The following is a 22,955-nucleotide window of genomic DNA, read 5'->3' as shown; positions in this document are numbered from 1 at the left end:
TAATGATCCGATATAAGTTTAATATATATATGTTTATGAGCAAATAAAATTCAGCATGAAATTGGCAGTTGGAAAGGGGCTTGATGAAAACTGCCCTATTTTGTTAAGTGCTTTGAAAGGGCGATGCAGATATTCTTTCAAGTAAATTTATTCAGAAAGCACATTTACCACTCAAGTACCCATCAGTGTCTTTTAAAACAGCTGAGCAAATGTGAATACTGTAAATATTCTCGCTCTCCTCCATAATGGTTATTTCACATACACATCCTACTGAAAAAACACAAATATGCGACATTATCAAATGCTGGTTTATTTTCACTTTCTTTTCCCTAAATTTCCCAGTAATCTGACAAAATTCAAACAAATTGCAGTATTTCATAATCTGCAACTGGATGAGTGCCCCTAGCTGTTCCAGGTTAAGACAAAATGGTAAAATTATTATTGCATTCCCGAGCCTGAGTGAAAGGCTGAGAGTCAAAGGGGAAGAGGCAGAGGGTTAAAACTCCGTGACCCCAGCAGTGCTCCCACCTCCGCAGCTAACTTCCACACTGCTGACATTTCATCAGCGTGCACTGCCCAGGCCAAACTCCCCCTGGCATTCCCAATCTCCTGCGGCGCAGATCTCCCGAAAGGCTCGGGGGACACCGAGCATCGCGAACGGGACGGGCGAGTCGCAGCTCGAGTGGCTCAGGCCTGCGGCGCCGGGAGTCCGGATCGCCAAGCGAACATCCCCTTCCTGGGGCGGGGAGCAGGGAGGTCTCCACAGACCTCGGAGCTCCACAGGGAAAGAGCCTTTCCAGCGTTTCCCAACGGGAGGTGGCTGCCCAACTGCGCGTGCCTTTACTGGAAGGTCAGGAGAGCACAGGCAGCATCCCTGAACTCCTTTTAATATTCCGATTCCTGCCTCCACCCCTGCATTCCTTTATGAAGCTACACCTTATTCCTCTGGAGAAAGACTGACAGGACACGCGCAGTGATCTTCTCTTCCGATCCCACCCAGGCCAGAGTGCCAACCCCCCTATCTACTCTCTTACCCAGGCTGATCTTACCCCCTCGCCGTGCAGTTCAGAAAGCAAATGGACCAGTCGGGGGGGTGCAAGAGTTTTTTTTTTTTATTTAAGGGTGAAGTGAAAATCATTTTACCACTGTTCGTGAACAAGTACTGTGCCCTCCTACTGTGATGTCTATAGGTCTTGCCCTTAGCTAAGTGGCCTACACAGTGTACATCCTTGCGATTCCTTCAATAAAATGTGCTTAAAATGACTTTTCCTTAAAATAAAATAAAAACCAAAACAAAAAAAAGGCAATAACAAGTGAAGGCTAAACTCTTCATAGTTTAAAAGAAATGAATACAGCCTATATACAATATCTCAGAGGCTACTTAAAATCCACCTTAATAAAGATCTTCATCGTTTATCAAGGACCTGTGACCTTAATAGTATCTGTGGATACTTTTCATTTGTTTTTATAAAGAAATCAAAAATGAACCCAACCTGGAATAGTCTGTGTTACAATCGTGTCCAACATTTTTTATACGCAAATTAAATGTATTCTGTATTTTTTCTTTTCCCCATCAATAAAACAATATTAGCTGGTGATCAAACAGCCACGTATTCTTCTGTTAATATCACAGGTATGAAAAGATTAAATCAGTGAAGGAAAACAATTGCATCTAATCTCAGAAAAGGTGAGAAAACATCTGCAAAAATCTTTCCCTCTCCCCTTCTCTCTCCTTCTCATAACTCAACCTCATTCATTCCTTTTTTATATATATATTTATATAGCTTTTATAAGAAAATCTGTCTTTTAAAGTTGTAATAGGAAAAAAAAAATCAGACAACAATCCTCTATTAAGTTCGTTCGGTTTCCTATGCGGTGAAAGCACAGGGGAAGAACGCAAGTCCGCTGTGTCTGTATCTGGACTGCTCGGTCTCGGAATCTCGATTCCGGTCCAAATCCAGCTTGTCTGTAACGCTTGGGGGGGAAAAAAAATTCAGCAGTGTAACTGTATTGTTTCTTAGAAAAAAAAAATCAAAAAGGACTGAAATTAGTTCCTTTCTTTAAGTCGGTAGTAGGATATGTGTTCCAAAACACCGTGGTATTGCCTGTGGGCCGTGCTGTCTGTGCTTGTGCCCTGCCCGGCCCGGCCCGACCCGGCCCGGCCCGGCCCGGCCGCAGGGGCTGTCCTGGCTGGCTGGGAGCGCCGTCCCGAGGAGGGATGAGGAGGGGCCGGAGGGGGTGGGGGGGTTGGGCGCGTTGCTGGTGGGGGGGCTACGGGGAGTGCGTGGCGGGACTGCTTTGGGCCGAGCTGGGCGACAGGCTGGGGCTGCAGCTCCCCGGAGGCGGCCCGCTGACCCGCGCCAGGCCGTTGCCCTGGGAGTCCATGCCTTCAGAGTTCTCCAGCATCTCCTGGATGAGCGGGGGCATGGAGCCCGGGATCTCCATCTTCAGAGTGATGACGCGCTCCGCACCTGGAGGAAGAGGGGGACAGCGTTAGCTCACCATGACGGAGGGGCTGGATTTCCCTTCTTCCCCTTTCTACCCCCTGGCTTGGAACCGGAGTACCAGAAACACCGGAAATCACACATTTCTGTCCACCTCTGGACCAGGCCTTTTTTTTTCCTACTGCATGTGTTTTTGTTGGAATTCTAGTGAAAATAAATACTGCCACAGCCTGGTAGCCTGGTATCTTTCTACTCGGGCTTGGTTCTGATCACTGCATGACGTAAAATGTTTGCATTTCATCATTTTAGCTTATGGACAGGCATTATCTGAATACATTTACATAAGTACAAGTAGTTGACAACGCACTGCTGTGCAAGAGTTAAGACACTGTGCACTGTCCTTTCACTCAGTTTTCCCCTCCACGCATAAACAATTCTGTGGCAATCAATTGATAGTTCATTTAGTTTGGAATGAACACTTAATCCTGATAAAGCTGCATTTTGTTATACTGAATCAGTGAACATTACGGAGTTACAAGATTTGGCCAATGAGTTCAAGGGCACCAAATTTCACAAGAGGGTCAGCTCTGGTCAGGGGGGTTTACTAACCAAGCTTGGGCCTCATGGCGCGTTTCTCTGGCATCCTACTGGCACGGTTCTGAAGGCATGCCACAGAAAAACCCATGCGATGCTGCGTGCAGGACCGCATACCCGACGCAGGTACAGCAGGGCACCGAGTACAGAGGCTGGAGGGCAGCAGAGACTCACCCTTGGCGCTGATGCTCCTCAAGTCTGTAATCTTCATCAGCATCTTGGGGAACATGTGTGGCTTGTGTGGCCTCCTCTTCCTCACATAGACCTTCAGGGCCTCCAGCAGGGGCTCCTGCAGCGTGTCCACGCGGTCGGACTGCTCCAGATCCTGCCGGTCTACACACACACACACACAGACAAAGGCCGTCAGCTCTGTAGAACCCTCACTCGAGGACAGTGCAGTCCAGTGCAAGCCAAAGGGAATAAACATGTTTAATTACAATGGAAAAACAAAGTCATGTGAAAAATTGAAATGCTTTTGAATTCAATAAATTTCCAGTAGTAAGGAGACTCCAGAGCAGTCCTAGCAGTTATAAACAACCACCACTAGGAGGCGCTGCTTCCTCACACAGTGTTTTTAAGAGCAGCTACAGAACTGCATCCAGCGATAGGAATGTTTATGCATGTAAAACCCACATAAAATTATTACTGATAAATACTCCAGAACCTTATGTAAGGAAGTTACTTATTGACAGTCAATAAGTTCTAAAGTAGACCGAAGTAGCTTTCAGAAAGACAGGATGACAAAGTCTTGCAGAGACGCTCTGAAAGCGTGGGCTTCAGCAGATCAATGACCCTGTGAGGACGTCTTCTTAGACTTTAGATTCTGCTCAACAGTGCACTAAAAAAACGCAACCCCATGCAGAAATGAAGAATGAAGTGCGTTAGGAAAAAAAAGGCATCATGATGATGCAAGGTGGGCCCCCAGGCGACACGCCTTACCCCCACAGAGCAGGCAGATGGCACTGAGCAGGCCGGTCTCTGCGTCGTCCATCTCCAGCGGCAGCAGCTGGTTGGCGAAGGCGAACACCAGGTCGGTGAGCGGCCCGAAGCCGGCGTTGTGCATCTGCGTGCGGTTCAGCGTCAGCCCGTCCGAGAACGTCATGGTGTCCTGTTCAGGTGTGTAGCGTGTGCAGATCCGCAGAATCTGAGGAGACACCAGGGGTCAGCAGTGAACATTAAAGTCCCCCCCCCCGCCCGGCCTTAAGCAGTCATGGCCTCCTAATAATCTCCATCTCTGAACTGACTTCATCACTACGTTCTCCTCCCCACTGAGAGCTGGCGTGTGGGGAGTGTAATGGCGCACTATGGCTGCCGTTGTATCATCCAGGTGGGGGATGGAGGGGAGTCCCCATTACCTGTACAGCTCTTTGAGTGGAGTGTCCAGAAAGTGGTATTTATTTACAGAAGTATTATTATCAGCACTCGAATTGTACGCAGTGAGCCCTCCTGACCACAGACACCCTTAGCTTATTCATAGTCCTTCACTGAAGCCCTGAAAGGTTTACTCAAAGACAGAACCAGGCGTTTTTATTCTTTTCAATGTCACTAGCTGAAAGAATTTTTACCGTGTTTCATTAATTTCCTGTTCCAATTCTACCAGGATGATGAATTGATGTGCGAGAGGTGGAATCTATTCCATTAGTCTTGCACAGTGCCTCGAGTCCTGCCCTGCTTTGTACTGAGGCCACACGCCTGTCCTTGGCGTCAAGTCTCGCGCCAGTATGGGCGCTAGTGGCTCACGAGGCCAGCTGTGGCTTATGGGCAGGCGCTCCGCGATAATCCTGTCACTGTTGCTGTGGCCTTCGGGCACTCACCAGGATGTCAAGGCAGGCGGCTTTGAGCAGGGTGATTTGGTCTGCGATGGTAAGCGTGGTGAAGCCCGGCAGCTGTTTGGCGAATTCGACGGTTTTGATGATGCACTTGGTGGAGAGCTCGCTGAACTTGTCCCAGAGGTCTATGTCCAGAGACACGCGCTGGTCCGAGCTGTTATTCTGAGGCAGACGAGAGAGACGCAGAGAGGAAGACGGAGAAAGGGGGAGTCAGAGTGAAAACCACACGCTGGTGAGCTACATGTTTTGTCCTCCCTGCCCTGGTAGCTTTCTGGTATTTGCAGTGTCACACATGAAGTCGCTGCTGCAATTCTGCTCTTGTCCCCCCCTGTAGCCCCATCCGCAGTGGTGTAAGACTGCTGACCATAAGCCACACCCATCTAACCACACTGGAGCAAGGCCTGAAACCGGTGTGCAACGCGGTGCCCAGCTGTGAGGCAGAGGGCGACGGCCCGGAAGCGGTCCTTACTGTAGTGTATTTGCCCAGCTGGCAGAGCGAGGGGAAGGTTTCCTGGTGGGCCTTGCGGACCTTCGCGATCATGTCCTCGGTGGCGGGGCTCAGCACGTAGCTCTCCGTGCACTCCTGCTTCTTCTCGTCCTTCTTCTTCTTGTTGCGATCGTTCCTCACCGCTGCGGGAGGGAGGAGAGAGAGAGAGAGAGTGAGGTGACACAGTGGCGCCATCACTGACTGGGCCAGAGTCCTGCAAGAGAACTGATTGACGAGGAGGGGGGGTGGGAGGCGATGGAGTAAAGTCTATGGGTGTGCGCTGGTGGAGTCCCAGTGGGCCACAGACCACAGAGGCAGGAAGTGAAGCGGCTGTGCCAGCTGCCCAGGGCCGACCACAGCGTGGGGGGGGGTAGAAAGCGCCTACAGGTAAATGTGTGACTGCAGGAAGAGAGGCTGCGCGCTCCCCTGGCTCGAGCCGAGGAACCCGGGTATTGACAGGGAAGGCACAGGATTGAGGCGGCGCTGCGGGCTGGGAGTAGCTAAACAGCGGAAACCCGCGATCTGGGGAGCTCCATGCATCCCCAACAGCTGAGAAATCCTAATAGGCTTGGAGAAGGGCCTCCGAGCGACGGGGCGCGAAACACGAAAAATGAAATCTGCCACATGGCAAGGAAGCCCCCTTTCCCTACAACGCACAACGGTAGTTAGCGTCATTTCTTTTTTTCTAACCCGTCCCCCACCCCCACACCCCCACGTCCCCCACCCCCGGAGAAGCCCCAGAGATCCTACCGCTCCGCACCCCCCTGTGAGAGGCAGCAGGACTGCCACTGGAAGACTCAGGTGATGAATGGCAGCAGGGAATGAAGTCGTTAATAACGCTGACAAATCACCCCTGCTTTCATTAGACCCCCGAGCTAATCTAATAACATAATATGACAAATATCCAAGCGGTAATGGTTTAAAAGGCTCTGCTGAACCCACAACCAACCCCCATCACGGCTCCCTTCCCCCCTCCCTCCCCTCTCTTTCCTGAACCCAGGCAGCGCTGACATGCAGGAGGGAGGGAGAGAGAGCACTCCCGTCATCTTCCCCAGGTCTCAACAGAAGGCTCAGTTGTCCAATGAGCCCTGATTCTGGCGTGGCAAGTTTCCAAAAAAACTCTCGGAAGGACGTGAACTACAGCCCCGCCATTTGCAGGCGGCCATTACCATTAATCAGCCCCGAAGCCGCATCTGGAGGCAGGAGGGGTGCAGCCACAGTCTACTAATCTACCGCATGTGGGAACTCCCATCGCCGTTACAGACGATATTTTTAAGAGATGAAGCCACAAGGTGTAACAATAAAACAGATGACAATAATAACAACAAAGTGGTACTCATTCCGAACAGCGCACTGTTCTCTCCCTAGACCTTGCAAGGAACCAGAAAGACTCATAGAAAGATGTGAAACAGCGTGACACCTCGCCTGACTCTGAACATCAGCACCATCAAACACAGCCGAACCTACGCAAGCTGGGGGGGGGGGGGGTCCTTAACGTCTGCCGGTGTAGAAAACTCAGCCCCCTGGCATTTCTGAATATATTTACTAATGACTAAATGAGACAACAATGGGGAAAAAAAATCTCCACGACATTTGTTCAGACTGCAGAAATGATTGGAATAAGGCAACTTTCCAAGACACCCCCCACCCCAGGTTTATTACAGTCCTCTGGAGAGCTAAAATTAATTAATAAATAAAAGCAGGTCCTCGCATCCTTAAAGCACAGACATTACCCAGGTTGACAAATTGACAGCACAGTCATAAGCCGCACAACACAATTTAATGAAGTCATTAAAGAACTATTAGCTGGGACCGATGATCAGTCATGGCGGATTGCGAAGTTTAATAACTCTGGGTGTGTGTGCGTGCGTGCGTCTCCGGGCGAGTGAATGAGTGAGTGAGCCAGCACACACACCAGCAGCTGGAAGAGAGCGCAAATCACTCGTCCTCTTGGCAAATTCAATAATAAGAACAGGGGGTGGGAGATGGCGGGGGTAGGAGGGGGGTGGTGGCTGGTGTTGGAGTGGGAGATGGGGATAATTTGGGAGAAGAAAATTAAAGCACTGACAGGTCGTCCATCATGGAGATTAAATTCAATGGAAGGATAAAAATGTCAATGTTTCCAGTGTCTCTTGTGCTGCTGTTTTTTTTTCCTTTTATCACCCCTCCCCTCTCTCTCCCCCCACTCCTTTGCAAAGACATTGATGAAATTTTTTTTTTTGCACACAAACCAAATGACCGTTTTTTTTTTTAAAAAGGGTTTTTCGCTTACCGAGGGGAGCCCCATCAGAGAGTCCCTGCTTGTTCTCCGGTGCGGGGAGGAGGAGGGAGGCGTCTGGACTCCCGGCTTTAGTGCTGGAGCGAGCTGAGACACAAGGAGGGGGCAGTTATACCCCCCGGGAGTCACACACAAACAGGGGCTCCCAACACTGGGCTCCCCACATGGCTGCTCCAGCCCCCGGTTGCAGCGGAAATCCCACACCCGGCTGTCTGGCCACACCTCCTCCCCCTCCCAGCTCATGACATGGAAGAGAAGCGCCGTGCATCCTGGTGGACTCTCCTAGCGGGAATCGCATAGAATGGCAACTTCCGGATCCTACTTCTTTGCATGTGAGCTTAAGGGGGTGAACGCCAGCAGATACTCTCGGGGTTCCAGCCCTGAAGGGCGCCTCAAACTGGCCTTGCAAGGTCAAGACCCCGTGGTCTACTTACTGCCCATTTCCCTACGAGCTTGAGACTAGAGGAAACCCTCCTCACACAAGTCCAAGTCTTCACAGACACTGCTGGGCTACACAGCCCTGCCACCCTCTCATCACTCTTATCGGGCGTCTCTAGGAGCCCAGCCCGAGCCTGCTCATCTTTCTCAATATCGCTCTTGACACTGAAGCCACGGGTGCCTTCTAACTCCCCAGCCTGAGTGTTCACCACCACTGCCTGCCCCCTGTGTTTGGCAGCCAGGCTTGCTGCTTGGTGCCCAAGGCTCTTAACTGCAAGACACAGTCTCTGTCTCTCCTCCATCACTCTCCCTTGGGCACGCCCTGAGCCCTGGTCAAGAGACCCAGGTGGAGACCAGCGCAGGAAGAGAGCCCCTGTTTGTGTGTGACTCCCGGGGGGTATAACTGCCCCACCACCAAGAGACGTAAAGAAAGCAGCACTGGCGGCCCTCTCGGAGAGCCAACCCCACAAAAACAACACCCCACCACCCCCAGGCTGGATAAAACAGGGCAATCTGCATCTGCATCAAGATAACGTGATCCTGCCACAGTGCCATCTGCACTCCAGTCTCCTGCCAAGGGCAGCTCGTTTCAGAGCGATGACGGTCGGGGGACAAACATGCCTGCCAGGGCTCTTGCACAGACATGCAGCTAACCAAAGCTACCTCTGCTGGAGATTACAAACAAAGCAACGCTTGAAGATCTCAGAAGTCGCATGCATTACACACCGGCCGACACGTCGGAGGAAACATTTCCATCAGTTTTTACACTGTATTCGCCCCCTATTCATTTTATTGCTCATCACACCCCTGACTAAAATCAGCACTATGAAATCCAGCCATTCATAATCTTCTCGGCCACTTCAGCTACGTTCAATACCATCTGAGTTATTTCAAAAACTCGCAAATGCCATTGTGTGCTTTTGTTAACACTGTGCTGCTAGGTAAATACAGTATGATAAAGTGGGTAGCAGAACACTCGTGTACTTCAATTAAAAATTCCCCCTGCTGCGATCTAATCTTGTTCCACAGTGGAAATATGCCTTTCCGACCACAAGAGGGTGCAAAAGATCTGGACGGCTGCAACATTACCATCAAAGACGCTGCTATACCAACCACTGTGTCTAACAAGTCCGCATTCTGTTTTTACTGCCTTTGGGTGAGGGCACAGGGACACACAGCTTGCAAACAGGCTTTCTGATTCTTACACGAATCTCCTCACCTTTCGCTGACAAGTCACTCGTCTGTCCTGACAGCGTGGACCAGCTAACAGTGTTCATCATTTTAATGCACTGCTTGGAAAAAAACCCCAGGAGGGACGATGATAACAGCTGACAGTGGATCCTCAATTAGACCCATGTGCTGACAGGATTTCAATGACAACGTAACAGCCAGGCAGTGTGGCGGCACAGTGGTTAGCGTTGCTGCCTCTCAGTGCTGGAGCCCTGGGATCAGTTCCAGACATGGGGTACTGTCAGTGTGGAGTTTGTATGCCCTTCTCAGGTTTGTGTGGGTTTTGGGGGGCTGTGGTTTCCTCCTACAGCCCAAATAGATACAGGCAAGGTTAATTGGCTGCTGGGAAATTTGGCCTTGGCGTGAATTTGTGGCTGTCTGCACGCAATGAACTGGTGGTGTCCCATCCCCGGCTTCCCTGTGACCTTGAACTGGATGGAGCAAATAATGGCTGGATGGACAGACACAGTAGAGTAGCCAAACACTCAGACAGCCCCTCCCATCCGGCCTGCTGCTCATTGTTCCCAGAGAGCAGAGAGGAGAGCAGGTGGGAATCGAACACGCTGCCCCCGCCAGGCTGCCAGGATGCTCTGGGATTCCATCAGCAAGCTCATCCCCGCAGACCTCACGGGGTCCCTCTCCCATTTGTAACCTGTGATCTCCGACGGGAGGCACATTAATAAATCCTAGAGCCCAAGGGTTCAGCTACTCCCTCAGAGACTCACTCTCAGGCTGGCCTCCCTCCGCAGAAGTCTGGGCGTTGTCTCTCTCAGGGAAGGAAAGGCGAAGATGCACTACAACAATGGCTGCTTTTGGGTGCAGCATGATTAAAAGAGGCAGCAGCACAGAGCAGTGGGTAGGTTTTTAGGGTTTCAGAGCCCCCCCTGTGCCTTAAGGAAGGTGCCTTACCCCTATTATTCCAGTCCCCACAATATCCCTGGGTGGGATACTGACCCCTTTGCAGTCAAGCACTCCAAGTTCTCTTCAAGCTACAGAAAAGGGATATGCTGCAGTCTGGATGCCACTAGAGTCAGAACAGGACTTCATTTCACAGCTCCTATAATTACTGCAAAGTCAGAGCGCCCTATACGTCACGCTGCAGAAAACCCAAGATACACAGTATTCCCCTTCTCTGCTTCACAGCGCGTTTTCTTGAAATATGTATTCAGCTCTAAAGACACTTTCTTTGGTCCCTTATCTCCTAAAAACCATCAAACTAAGGAAGGCTGCTGTCAAGGATAAAAAAAAGCCTGCCTGAACTACTGTATCTGTGCAACAGATCACTGCTGATCACAGATTACTGCCGCTGGAGTCTTACAAAGGCTGTAAGGCGGTAAACCATTAACGTCATAAAGCCCAGTTCACCTTTGTGTAATTCACAAAGATCAAACGAGAAAGCAGCTTTTATTTCAGATCACAGGAGGGCCGGCAGGATTAGGAATCTATTTACAAGCTTTTTTAACGGGCTTTTCAGCGAATTCTCCTTAGACCGGCCCCCCCACCCCTTCCCTAACCTTCCACCCCCCCCATTCCCGATGCGGGAGAAACCAGCGACTTCATTCCCTCATCCCAGCCCACCCCCCCCCCCCCACCGCTCCCTCACAAACGCGCAGGCTGGAGCCCTGCTTTCAAAGTCACAGAGTAACCATGTGGAGGAAGGGGGGGGGGTTCAAGACTGGAGTCTTCGATGGCGGCTCTTCCTGTCTCCGTGAAGCGGACCGCGAACGGGCGCTCGCCCACAGGGAAGTGTAGCCCGGACCGGCCCCCCCAGGTCACTGCGTGCGCCGCCCCCGAGAAGAAGGAAGATTCCCGGCTCTGTTTGTGGACGTCCCCTCCCCCATCAGTTCGGGGTCCCGAGCCGGACCGGTCAGCTCCCTCCCCACGCCCGCGAGCCGCAGTCAGAGGGGTGGGTACTCACACTCCTTGGACATCCCCACTTCCAGGCACTTCTGCAGCCGGCAGTACTGGCAGCGGTTGCGGGTCACCTTGTTGATGATGCAGTTCTTCTCGCGGTGGCAGGTGTACACCATGTTCTTCTGGATGCTGCGCCGGAAAAAACCCTACGGAGCAGAGGGAGGGAGGGAGACGTCAAAACACGGAAGTCGGCCAGCTTCCACGCCGCTCTCTTCAAGAGCTCAGGAAGGCACGGATGGCCGCTGACGACGCAGGTGAGGCCAGTTCAGCCCATCAGGTTCCTTGAGTGTTGCTTCTTTGCAGCCATACAGCCAACACTGGCCGGACTGGGAACAACCCACCCACACCAGTATGAAATCCCAACCTGGAATGGAGATATAAGAAGGCTCTACACAAGCGGAGGCCCACTCAGCCCGTTAGTTAGCAGCTAATCGATCCAAGCATCTCGTGAAGCATCCGAGTCTTGAAAGACAACATGGCTGGGCAGCCTGTTCCAGACAACCACAGCACTTCTTCGCACAGTTTTAATCGCACGTCCACGCAGCCACAATTTAGAGCAGCCGCCACCAAGGCTGACCTGGGTCACTCGCGGAGAATATGCCAACGCCACACAGGTGGGAGACCCAGGCTGGACTCGGACCAGTACTACTGACACTCACCACCCCACCCTGCTGCCTTCATCAAGCTCCTTCCATACTCAACGCAGTATCTCGGTATGTTTGGGTGCAGAAAGACAACACCGCTGTGAGCCAGGCGGGACAAAGCAAGTCCAAGATGGCACAGGCACAAACGGCTAGCTTAGCTCGATGCAACAGCAGGCCCTGATGTACCAGATGATCAAGCAGGAGGCTGAAATTAATGCCGTGGGCTTGGATCTGCTCTTGGGACACTATGTACGTTTAGATTTAATCACACTCGAGCATATATACTCAAACACGAAGAAGGAGAGACAGACTGGAGATACCGAGAATACGCAGTCTGCACTGGGTAGCTGTATAACAATATCTATACACAGGGAGGCAGATGTGAAACACCAGTAGGGGAATTAATGCACGGACTGGAGAAGAGGTTAATGTACAGACATTAATGTACAGGAGGAGAGGACTGAGAAAACAGATCAGAGATGCAGAGAGATCTATGAAAAGAGAAGCCAGCAGACAGACTAAGCCAGGAAGAAAACTCACACTGGCCAGACAGGTTATCAAGAGCGGAAAAGCATGATTAGCACATGCAATAGAGAAGTGAGAAACGCCACAAAAGGTTCAGAGAAGATGAAAACTGAGATTGGATTTGTGGCGGGCCTTCATTTCCACAGCCTGGAGTCCGGACGGGTTACTATGAAGCGGGAGGCAGGGCCAGACTGCAGGGGCACCGCCACGCTGAGACCATCCCCACAGCTTCCTCAGACACGCCCAGCCGGGCACTGCTGCGGCACGGGGCTCTCCCAGAGCCCTGCCGCCCCCAACCCGCTCCTGGTCCTCGCACGCACAGCCCGGAGCAAGAAGGACCCCCCGACCAGAACTGGGCGGCAGGATTGTGGCAACACGCCCCGTTTACGGCAAGGCTTGCCTCTGAAAACTGGAAACTCTCCTGCGGCAGCTTTTTTCACCTGATCGAGACCAAAACGAATCCACACCTTTTCAATCTTAAAATGAATCAACGCCTAATTCTGCCCTTTTTTCAATGAGCCCCGACACTGCAATCACTGATAACTGTCTGGCAGCAGAAAAGAAATACATACTTGCCCGCCATTAAAGACAGGGGCACCGTTTTCCTGCAGCTGTTCCAAGCGCCAGCCGTGATCAGTCTTCCACAGCTCCATGTCTGTGATGCAGAATCCTCCCTGTGCATTACCCTGTGTTTTGGCTACCACTGCTTTCCTTGAGCGGGGTGGTGATGGCAGACAGGAGAAGGAGGGACAGAGGAGAGAGGCAGGGGGCGCTAGCAGAGGGGAGACCCTCGTGCTCAGAGGCCAGGCAGCGGTGTGCCTTGTGTGCACAGCGCTGACGACTTATATAACGCTACTCAACTAGACAGGACAACAACAGCCACAGCCCACTTAGGTTTAAACTAGATTTGGTGCCAAGAATAACTCTCATCCTCCCAGAAGCCAGGCAGAGCACAGCATTACGAGCGGCACAGGAGACACAATTAATCTCCTCTCACAACTCCTTTATAATATTTCATTTCCTTTGCGAAAGCCCGGCGCGCGCACGCACATATTTGCACAGGTGCGTGAAACTGGAGGCTAACGTTTCAAAGAGAACCTGTATGCTGCGCCTTTAAAAAAAAAGTCAGTTTGGGCGTGATTTGTGATAGAATGACTCCTTTTCCCTTTTAAATAACTGCAGCTGTTTATGCACTAACCCCCCCCCCGGAACACAATCAGTGGAGTTTCCAGGAGGTGTGAAGAATGCGCTGGCACCAGGCAGAGTCCAGCTGTCTGCTGAGCTGCAGCTCCGGGTTTGTGGAGCCAAGTCTGGGGCGGCATGGTTTTGGGCAGAAATGGCAAAAGCTCGTGTTACACCGCAACAATGGCGGAGAGGAATACGTCCGGAGCTGTGCCAAGACACGAACCAAACTAGAGGATCAGGGATTTATGAGGAGTCTGGTTTTGTACCACAGAAAAAGCAGCAGAAAATAAGAGCCATCAGATCTATCTCACTAATCTAAGCCCTCTTACAGCGCGGCACTGGAAACGGCGGACAGAAAAGGAGGACAAAAAACTGAAATAAAAACAGAGCGATGCTGAGAGGCAGCTCATGTGCGTCTTGGGAGACTGACAGTGGTCCCTGGCTTGTCCCTGGGAGTAAACTGGGCTCGAACCTGGGTCCCAGCCCTAGAAACCGCTCCTCGCCCGGTGTGCAGTCTCCTTATCTCTGTTTCCATTTAAAGCTGTTTCTTCCCGGAGCTGTAAACCTCTTTTCCATCAGGCTAATCCTCCCCTCCGCAGGAGCCTTCGGCCGGATTATCAGTGATCCTGCAGGGCCTGGGAGGAGAGGGGGGCAGGCTGTGGTGACTAGGGCTCCCCGGCCCCCCACTCCCGAGACCCAGCGACTGAACACGGCACCGCGGCCCCCCACTCCCGATACCCAGCGACTGAACACCGCGCCGCGGCCCCGCACTCCCGAGACCCAGCGACTGAACACGGCACCGCGGCCCCGCACTCCCGAGACCCAGCGACTGAACACAGTGCCGCGGCCCCCCACTCCCGAGACCCAGCGACTGAACACAGCGCCGCGGCCCCCCACTCCCGAGACCCAGCGACTGAACACGGCACCGCGGCCCCCCACTCCCAAGACCCAGCGACTGAACACCGCGCCGCGGCCCCGCACTCCCAAGACCCAGCGACTGAACACAGCGCCGCAGCTCCGCAGTGCTGGTACGGACACGAAGGAGCTGAGAGCCTGAGAGTTACAGGCGAGAGGTCCCGGCCCCACCACAGCCTGGGTCCAGAGCAGAACCAGGCCGCCAGGCTGGGTACAGCGCGTTTATGGGTCTTGTCAACACGCCTTTACAGATGCTGTAAAGACGTTCTGTACTTCAACACACACACACACACACACACACACACACACACGGCTGTATAACTGCACCGCTGAGGCCAGTTAAAGGTCACAAGGACCACTCAGGCTGTAATTGAATTTAACCAGCAGTGGAGTCAGCCATGGTGGGCCCATTACGCCTTTCAATACACAGTGCGAATTCCTGCAAGGGACTAGGAAATGGTGCTTCTACAATAACATTCATCCGAATACATAAACATCGCATCAGAAACTCCGCTGAGACGTCCCAGGCCACGACAAGTCAGGAGCTGTTAAATATCTTTAACTGCTAACCTACTAACCATGCTGATTTGCACTTAATATCCCCTGCTGTGTGTTAAACTGCATTACCATTCACTCTATTAACACTTAAAGGGTGGACAAACGTGAACGTGAAAGTTCCTCTTTAGCCCAGGTAACTGAGGATGCACGAGAAGTTCTTTAAATGGGGGGCACTTGGAGTTTTTCCTCCTTTTCTAATCTCTCATGGAAAAAAAATTGGAGCTACAGATTCTGGATGAACGCCTCCAGGAAAATGCAAAAATGTTCTCGCAGTACTCAAAAACATGTAAATTTAATGTAAAATGTGGTATTTATAGCAGGAAAAAAAGGGACGAGCTCAGCTTGCTCCACAGAGACACAAATCTAACATCAATACTCGGTGAACCCAGGAGATATGGATCTGTAGTAGTCAAAGCAGGAGAAATTCTACCCTGTACTTCACCCCTGCCTCTGTGGAATTCACACACACTTTTCCAGGCCTGTTATCTTTTAATTATTACATTTCATTACTGCTCAGAATTCAGAGCCTGTCTTCTCTAAAGCTGGTTCACGATTTCCTACAACTCATGCCAATCCACGTTTATCCAGAAGGGGGCGATCAAAGCCACTTCTGGCGGCTGCTGTTAGGACGTGCATTACTGCAGCTTCCCTGCCTTGCCAGTCTCTGGCAGAGTCGGGACTGGCTGCCCATCCAGCTGCCTGTTTTATATTTGATTAACACTGCAAATGACAATTCACCAGCCTGGCACCTCTCTGCTAAGTTTATATTGCTCTTCTCATCTCTCAAGCACCCTGCCTTGTTTTAATAAGAGTGCTGGTTTATACTACCCAACCTGTCTGACAGAGCCAGTTAAAGCAGTTAATTAGTGTGCAAGTATGTAGGGAAATTATTTTAATTCAAAATCTACAAAACTACTACACAGGAATGTACATTAAAGCAAAAAATTCATCAGCAGCCCATTTGAACCTTGGCACAGATTTGAACTTTTCATTGACATTGAATTTCGTTACATCTACCAGAAATGTAATCGAGACCCTCACTCACATTTGAGGAATCGGGTTGCCCTCTTGAGCACAGAGCGACATGCAGAGCAGAGCTCTGAATGCTGAGAATTTCGTCAGAATGTGCTCCACCTCTCACAAACTACCAGACACGCACACTCTCTCCACGCCCGTCTCTGCGGGCCTGAGCCGCAGCCGAGGGGACAGTGACCCACAGAGGTCTCAGCGCACCCGAGACGCTCCAGCTGCGGACACTCACAGCCTCCTTCACCAGGCAACGGCTCTACACAAAGGGTGGCGGGAGCATGGAACGAACGACCCAGCCACGTTGTTGAAGCGATGCTCGGATCAATTAACTACTTAATTACCGGATGGGCCAGACGGACTGGGCGGCCCCCCCTTCTCGTGTGTGACCCCCCTGGCTTCCCACTCCTTACTCCTGCCCTAACTGCGCCACGTCCGGAGGGGGTTCGAGGTGCCGGGGAGTGGCGGGCTCGCTCACCTTGCAGCCCTCGCAGGCGCTGACTCCATAGTGATACCCCGAAGACTTGTCCTGGCACACGAAGCAGGGCTTGTAAACGCGGGGCGGAGGGGGCGGCGAAGGGGGGCTTGGCACGATCTCCTCCGAGCTGGTGCTCTGGGTCTCTATTGCTGCAGGAGACAGAGAGAGAGAGAAGGGGGAGACGGTCAGAATGCGGGTTCATCACCAGAACAGTCACAACAACACGACCAAGCCCACCAGGACCTTAATGACCAAGCTCGTCCGGGACCCCCTGACATCCTGAGGAGAGGAAGAGCAAAATGATGGCTCAACAAGAACCACACATAGCACCTGGGCATTCTTCATGCAGATCCCCAGCTCCTGTGGAATAAACTGCAGAAATAAAACATTCCGGCTGATGTCTTCTCTTTTATGAACGCCGAAGGAAACCAGAGGTGAATTGTTCCTTGGCACTCGTGCGCGCAAGGGAGACTCCTGATGCAGTGGAAAACCGAAACATGCTACATGACTGTCACACAAGCCAATGCAAAACAGAGGAGTAACAAGACCTCGTCAAGACCTCGTAGGAAAGCAGAGAGGAGCAGCGGTCAGGGTTCTGGACTCGAAACGGAGGGCTGTGGGTTCTAATCTTTGTAACCCAATTGCTCCAGGAAAATACCCAGCTGTACAAATGAGTGCAAACGCCAGTCACTTTGGATAAAAGCATCAGCCAAATACATCCTCCCATTTTATCCAATAGAGGGTTGCAGGGGGAGCTGGAGGCTAAAGCAGGAAACACCCTGGCAGAGATGCTAGTCCATCACAGGGCAGATAAGACACACACACCAGGGTCAATGTTACCGGAAGCCAGTTAACCTACCAGTATGCCTCTGGACTGTGCAATGAAACCCACGTGAACACAGGGAGAACATACGAACTCCATGCTGATAGCAGCCCAGGAATGGAACCCACAGCCTCTGTCCAGCATTGCCAGCCACTGCACCACTGTGCCGCCTCATAATCCAATTACTAATCAATTAGCAAGACACTATACAAGCTGTTAAAGAACCCGCGAGGGGGGGTAGGAACGTGCTTACAATAGACAGAAAAACGACATTACAAATGAAGACACCTGTGTTCAGACTAAGACGGCAGCTAACTACTCAACTACTGACCCCTTCTGCACCCACAGCAGCAGCAGCGCTTGTGCCATAATCCCCACAGGAGGGACTAAGTCACCTGCACGTAAAAAACATCTAAAGAATTGCAGCATGTTTGCAAGAAGCCTGACTAGCACGACAGCACTAAACCACTCCTATTCCAACACGACCAGAACCATGAGGCACAGATCTCCCCGCAGAGCGCTTTGGGCTTCCGGGCTTAGCAAAACGAGCAGCTAGTTCAGAGAGGGACGTGTGCACGTCTTCAATTTTCTCCTCTGCCATTCCACAGGTGAGAGCTCCCGGCTGCTCTCTGGCAGTCAAGAGGATACGAGACAAACCTGCCGTTTAAACATTCCAGGGCCTGGGAAGAGTACAACAGGCCAGGGGTGCAGGGAGGACCAAGATCTCCATGCAGGAAAGCTCAGGAAATAGAAGGCAGATGTTGGTCTGAGCCCTACAAAATAACAGTATAGTGCCTTACATCACGCAGCACACGAGAATACCACTAACCTCTTCCAAATAAAAGCACTGATCTCCAAAAGCATTCCTTTTTCCTCTGCCTATAAGAGCAGATCTGTGGGAAACAGCCAGAACTGCAGCTTTGTGACACACAAAACACAAAACCCAGCCAGCCTGCATTTATCCTCCGAAAGGCCTCCCTTTACCACCAGCACAGGAATCTCTTATTTGGCAGAACACCTCCGTCAGAAGAAACACTGGAAAGTTTTTATGAGGATAATAATAGCTTAAATGTACAGGGCACTCTTTCTTCCCAGAGCTTTACACATAGAAAGGGACCCACACAACAATGCTATGTATTGTAAATAGGAGGGAAAACAATTATCCACCAGCCTGTAGACTCTGATGTCTGCCAGGGTGCTGTAATAATGACAGTGATTCCTGTGTGGATGTGCCAACATGGATTCCCCCTCATCGCGCCTTCAGGGCTGGCTCCCACTGCTCCTCCTCAACCTCAGCCCTGAGGAAGGCCCTAATGAGGAAGTAACATCTGAAACCAATACTGCTGCAGTGCTTCAGTATAACCAGCCCACTCCTCATGGAACTGTCCTTCTGGACAGTCTGCACTGCAGGTGCCTGTTCCAGTTTCCCATCACGTTGGCGGTACAGAGCTCCTGCCACAAACTGGAGTCCCAGGTCCAGTGTCCACGTGCTGCTGTTTCCTGCTGGCCGGCTCGTAAGTAAGCCTGTGCCCCAGCATCAGCACGGTCTTTGGGTGGAACGATGTTCCTATACTTCAGAAACAATCCAGGAGAAATATTCCCCGGTCTGCTGCCATTCCTCCACCAGGCTGCCTCACCTCCTGCCTCTATCTGCAATCGTAAATCATAAGAAACGCATTCTCACACAGCCCTCATGTGACTGAGCCTGTGGGTTAAGTGCCAGATCACACAGCAGCACAGCCTGTAAACTCTCTGTACTGCAGCGCTTGCGTGCCAGGGTGTGAGAAAGAGCCGAGTCCGAGCCGCGCTCAGTCGGCCTGTGAAATCAGCTCCTCCTGTGAGCTACCAACGAGCAGGGGAATCTGACTCTCTGCGGGGCCCAAGGACTCAGGGGCTCGAGCTCCTGGTAGCACCCGTCTTCGGGGCACCCCTGCAGAACAGGGCCGCCCTCCTGCACCACCGCTTGGCTCATCACAAGCAACACGGCTGCCCTGGTGCCCAGGCCCACACGCACCCGCGCACGGGTGTGGCACAGACTGATGGAAAGAAAGTGCACAGCCTGGCTCCGAAGTCCCCCTGCCGAAGGTGCGAACTCTGTAGCGGAGCACAGGGGATTCACTCGATGTGGACAAACCAGCATGCTGATCAGCAAGGGAGCACTTGGCAGCGGAGAGGTACTTAAAAATGAGAAAACTGACGTCAGACCTAAGCAAAACAGGCAATCAGACTCCTTACTGCAATCATGAGCTCAATTCAGGCAGATGACTGATCAGTAGATCCTGTACCCCTGAGGGACTGAAGACGCCTGTTCCTGCATGCTTTCCATGGCTCTTAGGGTTGTAGTGGGACAGTGGGTTAACCCTGCTTGTATCGGGCACGTTCTGTCAGCCACTGGTCCTGCAGGGCTGCTCAAGATAGCTGGTTTTCCAGCACGCGATCTCGAGAGCCCTGCACAGGCCTGCCGGGAGCAGATCTGAGCTCCTGGACAGGAGCAGGCCAGGCTGCCGTGCTGAGGAGGAGGAGGCCTCATCGGGGCAGAGAGAGAGGGAGATCAGGGACGGGGGGTGCAGGCCGGAGCGGGCGAGTCGACGCCCTGCCTGCCCGAGACGAGGGGGGTGGGCTCGCTGCCCTCAGAGCTGCGATTGTGTGCGGCTGACGGCGTGGAGCTGCCCGGAGGCCCAGACAGCACTCGTGTGTAAATAACCGAGCTATATTTAACACTGGGCTCCGGAGTTCACAGGGCCTGCTGTACAGCTGGCAACAGACTCCACGTGACAGCAGAGACATCGGCTCACAGGGGGAGAGAGAGACGCACACAGCGCGAACGCCGATTCAGGCACAGGAAAACACAAACAGGCAAACAAGCCGCACGCAATAGGAGGCCAGCTCACACAGCGACAGACTCCATATACACATGCAACCTGGAGCGAGCCAATCCCAACCCTTAATGCCAACACTCTTACTATAGTATAAAATAAATCAAGATATAATATATATATCAGTTCTCTTCCCCATAGCAAAGCCTGCAGACTGAGCATATTACAGTACAGGACACTGGACAGGTAATTTAGGGCCCATTAGATCACCTCCCTTCCTATTATACTGTCATTCTCAAAGCTGGGAACATTTTCCAGGCAGATGAGTCAACATGGAGCTGAGACTTTCAGCATTTTTTTAACATCAGTCCTTCGATGGTACAATTGCTTATTGTCTGAGCTGCTATATATACACGGCTGGTGTTTTTTTTTCAACTGCACCGTATGAAGAACGATGACATTTTAATGTCTCTTGGCAAGCCAACAACTGCAGGATTCCTTCACATGATTGAAAAAAGGCATGGCTGGGCCTGCCGCTGTCCCAGCACCCTGCGCAGAGGAGCAGGACAGGAGTCGATCCAGACCCACGTCCCAGCGCTGCACCACAGCCACCGCGGTCCACAGTGGTGGAGGGGCAGGCGGGGAGCTGTGTCGCACACCTAAAGATTTGAACCCCCACCCTCCTGGACTATTCTGATCCAGCAAATATACCAGTGCAGGAGGAGAAAAAACACACCGGAACAGTACGAAGTTGATATGCATTTCGAAGCACAGGAGCACAGCTCTTCTGGAATTGGAGACTGTCCCTGCAAGAACTGCCCATCAAGAGTCACTGCTGGTCTGGGTAGGCAGCAGGAGAGGGAGCATCGCTCAGACCTGCGAGCTACACAGTCACTCTGGGCAAGAGGAGAGAGACTGCAGGTCCAGGGACAGCCTCTCTGATTGAGAGTGTTGCGCAGTGTTTGAGAGTGACTGTGTGTGTTGCTCTTTCGAGACACAGACGGGGGGGGGGGGGGGGGGGGTGCGCTTGTAGGTGGCACGCAGGCAAAGATCACAGGTCTCAATCATGCGCACAACTTGGGGTAACATCTACCACCTGCCACCAGGGCGGCGCCACAAGGGACACCGCCTTGCAAAGGAACGGATGGCCCTCCTGTTAATTCGTCTCTACCCCCGTCACTGAACTCGGGGGGCCCCCACAGCCGCTTCCCAGTCCCCTGCCCGGACCCCCTGTCACTTCACACTGCCTTTCCTTTGCTCTCCTCCTGGGAAACACATGCAGCCTGCCAAGGGAGGAAGCACTGTGCTCTGACGCTTGTAGCTCTGGGCCAGACGTTGCTCCATGTTTTCTGAAAGGAATTCTTCACAGGCCGTCTTGCGGGACGTCGCAACACAGGCAGGCGGAAGAGGATAAAAAGACGATTGCTGCTCGTCGAGATCAGAGGAGCGGAGCAACTGCTGTCACCAAACTAAAAACAACTTTACATAGCGGCTTTTTCCTTTTGATCTGAACTGGTAGCAATTCCTCAGCAGCAAAGATGAAAACGACACCGAGAGGCATTCAAAACACAACGCAAGTTATTGGTTCCAAAACTTTTGCTGCGTTTTTAATGCCGTTCAGTAAATAAAGTCTCGATAACACCCAAAAAATCACCAGAAGCTAAGGCTTTGTTTTTGTACCAACTGATATAATAAGGAATTTTAAAGAAAGGTGACTCTAGGAAGTGATTCCAGACACTAGGAAACACTTATAAAAGACACGTGTCCATGCAGTCCGTTCTGAGCGATCTGCTGTTCATCTCAAGAACCTTGATCTTCACACGGTCATTATGAGTCTGGGGGCTGAACTTTGACGATGTAATTGGGCAGTACTTGCTGCTAATCTCTGACCACCTGCCTTGGACTCAAGGACGCAATGACTTGGGGCTGCTGTTGTCAATGAGCACAGTAACACTGACACAGCAGGACTGATAGGGAGAGATAAGACATTACTCCCCTCCCAGCCTCAGACTGCCTGCTGCAACAAGTATCCATGATATGCCCCTCATACAGAGAATGAGGGCTGGTTTTGTTGGATAACTTCTAGTTATTGTATAGCGGACTATACAAGTTTAACAACATGTAAACATAACCTCTTGAGCACAAGATTCCCAACATCTGCTGAAATCATTCCACACATGGAAACAAAAATGCTGAAGACAGCAGCATTTGAAAGGAAGATGATTTGAGTTTAAACATAGTACTTTTCACCACACGCCACACAGCAGATCAGGATACGAGTCTGCTGCGCTGTCAGGCTGCGATCTGGTCACCTGTGCCACTAGAGAACTCTACAGTAAAATCAGCCCCTGGACACATGAGCCAGAGGGCGAGCAGAAAGCACCCGAAGGCCCGTTTAGAACTGAACACGGGAAGGGGCTGAAGCTCGAGCAGCGGGGGCGCTGGCTAGGTCCGAGCCTGGTTCAGGACGCTGGCTGACCTCCTCCCTCTCCCCCCCCCCCCCCCCGTGTGCGGCTGTGGGTTTCAGGGCCGGAGGCTGAGACACGGGGAGCTCAACGCTGCCCATCCCAGATCTGGTGAGAGTAACAAAAAGTATTGTTCTATATTTAGAGAAAAAGAACTTGACACGGGACATACTTTTTCACACAAGGGTTTAGTAAAGGGTGGCTTCTTTCAGGAAACGGCTGGATAAGATCTTGGATCTCTTCCTTGGCTGCTCCCAACGCAACGGACTAGCTGGGCTGCTGTCCTCTCATTTGTAACAACCCCTT

General features: G+C 51.8%; 1 protein-coding gene across 5 annotated transcripts in view; it reads right to left on the bottom strand.

Moving 5' to 3' along the window:
- Window positions 1-290: 290 nt before the first annotated feature.
- The window catches only part of raraa (retinoic acid receptor, alpha a), a 161,113-nt gene continuing 138,448 nt past the window's right edge, over window positions 291-22,955 (bottom strand). For 3 of the 5 annotated variants that reach the window (XM_088906129.1, XM_088906128.1, XM_088906127.1), the window contains 8 exons: window positions 16,546-16,694; window positions 11,219-11,360; window positions 7,627-7,719; window positions 5,337-5,497; window positions 4,853-5,029; window positions 3,978-4,182; window positions 3,213-3,371; window positions 291-2,471 (listed from right to left, as the gene is read on the bottom strand). In XM_088906129.1, the coding sequence (XP_088762255.1) occupies window positions 2,272-2,471; window positions 3,213-3,371; window positions 3,978-4,182; window positions 4,853-5,029; window positions 5,337-5,497; window positions 7,627-7,719; window positions 11,219-11,360; window positions 16,546-16,694 (1,286 nt within the window). In that variant the 3' untranslated portion in view covers window positions 291-2,271. The remainder of the gene's footprint in view (window positions 2,472-3,212; window positions 3,372-3,977; window positions 4,183-4,852; window positions 5,030-5,336; window positions 5,498-7,626; window positions 7,720-11,218; window positions 11,361-16,545; window positions 16,695-22,955) is intronic. The other 2 variants (XM_088906132.1, XM_088906130.1) reach the window with 1 other exon arrangement.

This window comes from Atractosteus spatula, chromosome 26 (genome assembly GCF_055471065.1).
Source record: "Atractosteus spatula isolate fAtrSpa1 chromosome 26, fAtrSpa1.hap1, whole genome shotgun sequence".
Lineage (NCBI taxonomy): Eukaryota > Metazoa > Chordata > Actinopteri > Semionotiformes > Lepisosteidae > Atractosteus > Atractosteus spatula.
The sequence above is the reverse complement of the archived record's forward strand: the minus strand, read 5'-3'. Positions and strand labels throughout refer to the sequence as shown.